The 4,134-nt window shown below is 35.5% G+C and overlaps 1 protein-coding gene across 2 annotated transcripts; it reads right to left on the bottom strand.

Annotated features, from left to right (window-relative positions):
- Window positions 1–656: 656 nt before the first annotated feature.
- Window positions 657–3,518, bottom strand: LOC143433777 (uncharacterized). 2 transcript variants are annotated; one of them, XM_076928138.1, is made up of 3 exons: window positions 3,389–3,518; window positions 3,122–3,182; window positions 657–1,689 (listed from the first exon to the last, which is right to left on the bottom strand). In XM_076928138.1, exons 1-3 carry the CDS (start codon window positions 3,420–3,422, stop codon window positions 657–659), a joined length of 1,128 nt encoding a protein of 375 aa, XP_076784253.1. In that variant the 5' UTR covers window positions 3,423–3,518. The 2 variants fall into 2 exon arrangements, with proteins under 2 accessions (XP_076784253.1, XP_076562272.1); XM_076706157.1 differs by having other exon boundaries at window positions 657–1,857.
- Window positions 3,519–4,134: the final 616 nt, after the last annotated feature.

Raw genomic sequence — 4,134 nt, forward strand, 5'->3', positions numbered from 1 at the left:
TGGAGGCACAGGGAATTTAAAGGCAAAACCACAAGGAAAAAAACATAATCCAGAGGGGGTCAAGGGGGCTTATTGGAAAGCACCTGTGGAAAGTCCCAGCACATTATTCAGTTTGTGACAGGGTCTAAGTAACTGTCAGGGAGAATATTCTGTATACGCTATTCTCAACAGCCTATTCGTACTCAACCATCTTGTGATCAACCAAATTTCTGAAACACAGAGTTCACGAATGAGCTGACCTGTACTCTTAGTTCCTCTCAGCATGCTAGAAGTTTTTGAAAAATTTTAACACTTTTACCACAATGATAACATTCATAGGTTTCTTTCCAATATGGGTTGTTTTATGGCTTTGGAGACAAAAATTTTCTGAAAAGGCTTTTACCATATTAATTACATTCACACAGTTTTTCTCCAGTATGTGAACATTTATGTCTTTGGAGAATTTTCAATTATAAATGATTTTTCCACATTGATTACATATCTAAGAATTCTCTCTGGTATGCTTTTTTTATGATATTGCAGATGACCCAGTTGTGTAAAGCCTTTACCATATTGATTACATTCATAAGGTTTCTCTCTAGTATGGGTTTTTTATTATATGGGAGATAACTGGAACTTGTAAAGGCTTTGCCTCATTGATTACATTCATAAGGTTTCTATCCAGTATGTGTTCTTTTATGTCTTTGGAGATGACTGTGTTGTGAAAAGGCTTTACCACATTGATTACATTCATAAGGTTTCTCTCCAGTATGTATTCTTTTATGATATTGGAGATGACGGTGATATGAAAAGGGTTTACCACATTGATTACAATCATAAGGTTTCTCTCCAGTATGTGTTCTTTTATGATATTGGAGATGACTGTGACGTGAAAAGGCTTTACCACATTGATTACATTCATGAGGCTTCTCTCCAAGATGTGTACTTTTATGACTTTGGAGATTACTGTGACGTAAAAAGGCTTTACCACATTGATTACATTCATGAGGCTTCTCTCCAAGATGTGTACTTTTATGACTTTGGAGATTACTGTGACTTAAAAAAGCTTTACCACATTGATTACATTCATAAGGTTTCTCTCCAGTATGTGTTCTTTTATGATATTGGAGACTACTGTGTTGTGAAAAGGCTTTACCACATTGATTACATTCATAAGGTTTCTCTCCAGTATGTGTTCTTTTATGATATTGGAGACTACTGTGTTGTGAAAAGGCTTTACCACATTGATCACATTCATAAGGTTTCTCTCCAGTATGTGTTCTTTTATGTCTTTGGAGACTACTGTGACATGAAAAGGCTTTACCACATTGATTACATTCATGAGGCTTCTCTCCAGTATGTGTTCTTTTATGATATTGGAGACTAATGTGACGTAAAAAGGCTTTACCACATTGATTACATTCATGAGGCTTCTCTCCAAGATGTGTACTTTTATGACTTTGGAGATTACTGTGACTTAAAAAGGCTTTACCACATTGATTACATTCATAAGGTTTCTCTCCAGTATGTGTTCTTTTATGATATTGGAGACTACTGTGTTGTGAAAAGGCTTTACCACATTGATTACATTCATAAGGTTTCTCTCCAGTATGTGTTCTTTTATGATATTGGAGACTACTGTTTTGTGAAAAGGCTTTACCACATTGATCACATTCATAAGGTTTCTCTCCAGTATGTGTTCTTTTATGTCTTTGGAGACTATTGTGACATGAAAAGGCTTTACCACATTGATTACATTCACAAGGCTTCTCTCCAGTATGTGTTCTTTTATGTCTTTGGTGATGACTGCGATATGAAAAGGCTTTACCACATTGGTTACATTCATAAGGTTTCTCTCCATTGTGACTTCTTTCATGCCTACAACAGTAATGGACACATGTGAAAGCTTTATCACATTTATTAGCCTGATCAATCATTTTATCATTATGAATCAATTTTACAGTTGGTCTCATAATAAAGAACACTCAGATCTTATGCTTTTATCACTTTGATGTTCACGGTTGTACTTGAAAATACCTGTGATGGTAAGAGTATTTGCTACATGGCTCACATTTATAACATCCTTTTTCAATATGAGATTTCTACATGATGCATTCACAGGTCAGAATAAAATGTAACAACTAAGAGCATTAAAACTCTGATTGCATTCTTAGTTTTCCCTGTAGTATGCATCACACCACAACAGCACTGTGAAACAGGATGAACAGAAGAACTGCAAACTTCTAGTACCCATAAAGATTTTCTGAAGTGTGAATTTGGGTAAAGTCAGACAACCAATTAATTGTAAACACCTATCATATTCAGAAAGTCTACCAAAGGCAGAATACTACATATCTTCTCATTGTTGTGATATAGACAGAGGTTGGTTTTTTTAGTATCCCTATGCTCACATGGTTTCATCCATTCTGACAATTGATACCGCCATTAAAAAAGAAGAACAAATGAAATGTTTCCACATTGAATTCACATGCATTGACTTTTTGTTCGTTATAGACATGATTAATGTTTCTCCAAAACAACATTCTCAATTTTCATAAACTGACAAAACAATACAATTAAAAATCTCACTATAAGAATACGAGTGTCACCAACTTTATCATGGACTATTTGATTATTAGAAGGTTATGGATACATGTTTATCACTATTCAATGTGCAACATCTAAATATTATGAGACTATACAAATTGGTAGTTTCACAACATAGCTCTAATGGAGATACAAATCAATTAAAGGAATCTCTTAAGGCATTGTTTCCTTCTCTTCTTGCTTACAGAAATGCCTTGCAAACACCAATCAGATAACTGACATGAAGGTACATAGTTTTGGGAGAATATTATAATCATAGATACAATAAAATGACTCATATTTTACACACTTGCTTTCCTTTAGAGCATCCAGATGATATTAAAATTTCCTCACAGGCATATTTGTATTCGATTAAACATTAAAATTAACTTTCATGGCTGGGCGGTGGTGGTACACACCTTTAATCCCAGCACTTGGGAGGCAGAGGCAGGCAGATTTCTGAGTTCGAGGCCAGCTGGTCTACAGAGTGAGTCCCAGGACAGCCAGGGCTACACAGAGAAACCCTGTCTTGAAACACCCTCCCCCCAAAAAATACCTCTCATGATGTCTAGAAGTTTGATGATGTTCTTCAGTATGATGGACTTCCAAATTATAGCCTAAAACCAAGGTACAAGAAAATCAATGATATGGTATTGGAATTAGGCAAAATTCAAGTTACTCTGAATTTTCACAGCAATGAACCTGATTTATTCAACTCAATATTACTTGTTTCCATTGAAATAAGAGATGATCATCAGTAACCCAGAAACATTTTTCCCTTATTTTGAGAAGCAAAAAAAAAAAAAAAAAAATTCAGTCTTACCAATAGCAGTGAGGTTCCAGTAGGTCTCCAGCATCACATCTTTGTAGAGATTTTTCTGGGAAGGATTTAGCAAATTCCACTCTTCTGCAGTGAAGTTCACATGCACATCATCGAAACTCACTGCTTCCTAAAATATCACACACATGTATACAACACAAAGCCTGATACTGACATTAATACAAAGTAAGGTTATGCTTCCTAGACAATATAATTAAATAACTCAGGTGATTCCTCCACTTATTTTCTGACACACAAATCACATATAATCACTATGTCAGTTTAGAAGAAACTTGAAATATTGACACTTGAACCCTTGACACAGGGTTCACCTGTGTCACTCCTGAACCCTTAGAATAGGATATAGCCTTGCAACACAAATGGCAATTGAGAGGGATATGCAGAGGGAAACAGATCAACTGTACTTAGCACACATCTGAAAAGCTGGATGAAAAATTACTAACTACAAAAGTGATGGGCAAGCTGTGTGTATTTGCTCATGTCTTTAATTGCAGAGGTACAGGAAGGTGGATATCATTGAGCTGGATGCCAGCAGGGTCTATGCAATGAGTTTCAGGACAGCAAAAGTTACATGTTAAGAACCTCACTCTGCTACAAAAATAAAGCAGGAAACAAAAATGACAGAATGAACTCACAGTTCTTTAATAAAGTTACTGCAAAGAATTATGCATTCACTGCAGTACTGTATTCATCTTGAAAAACATGCAGTGAACCAGTTTAAACAGCAA

The sequence above is a fragment of the Arvicanthis niloticus genome, assembly GCF_011762505.2.
Source record: "Arvicanthis niloticus isolate mArvNil1 chromosome Y unlocalized genomic scaffold, mArvNil1.pat.X SUPER_Y_unloc_2, whole genome shotgun sequence".
Taxonomy (NCBI): domain Eukaryota; kingdom Metazoa; phylum Chordata; class Mammalia; order Rodentia; family Muridae; genus Arvicanthis; species Arvicanthis niloticus.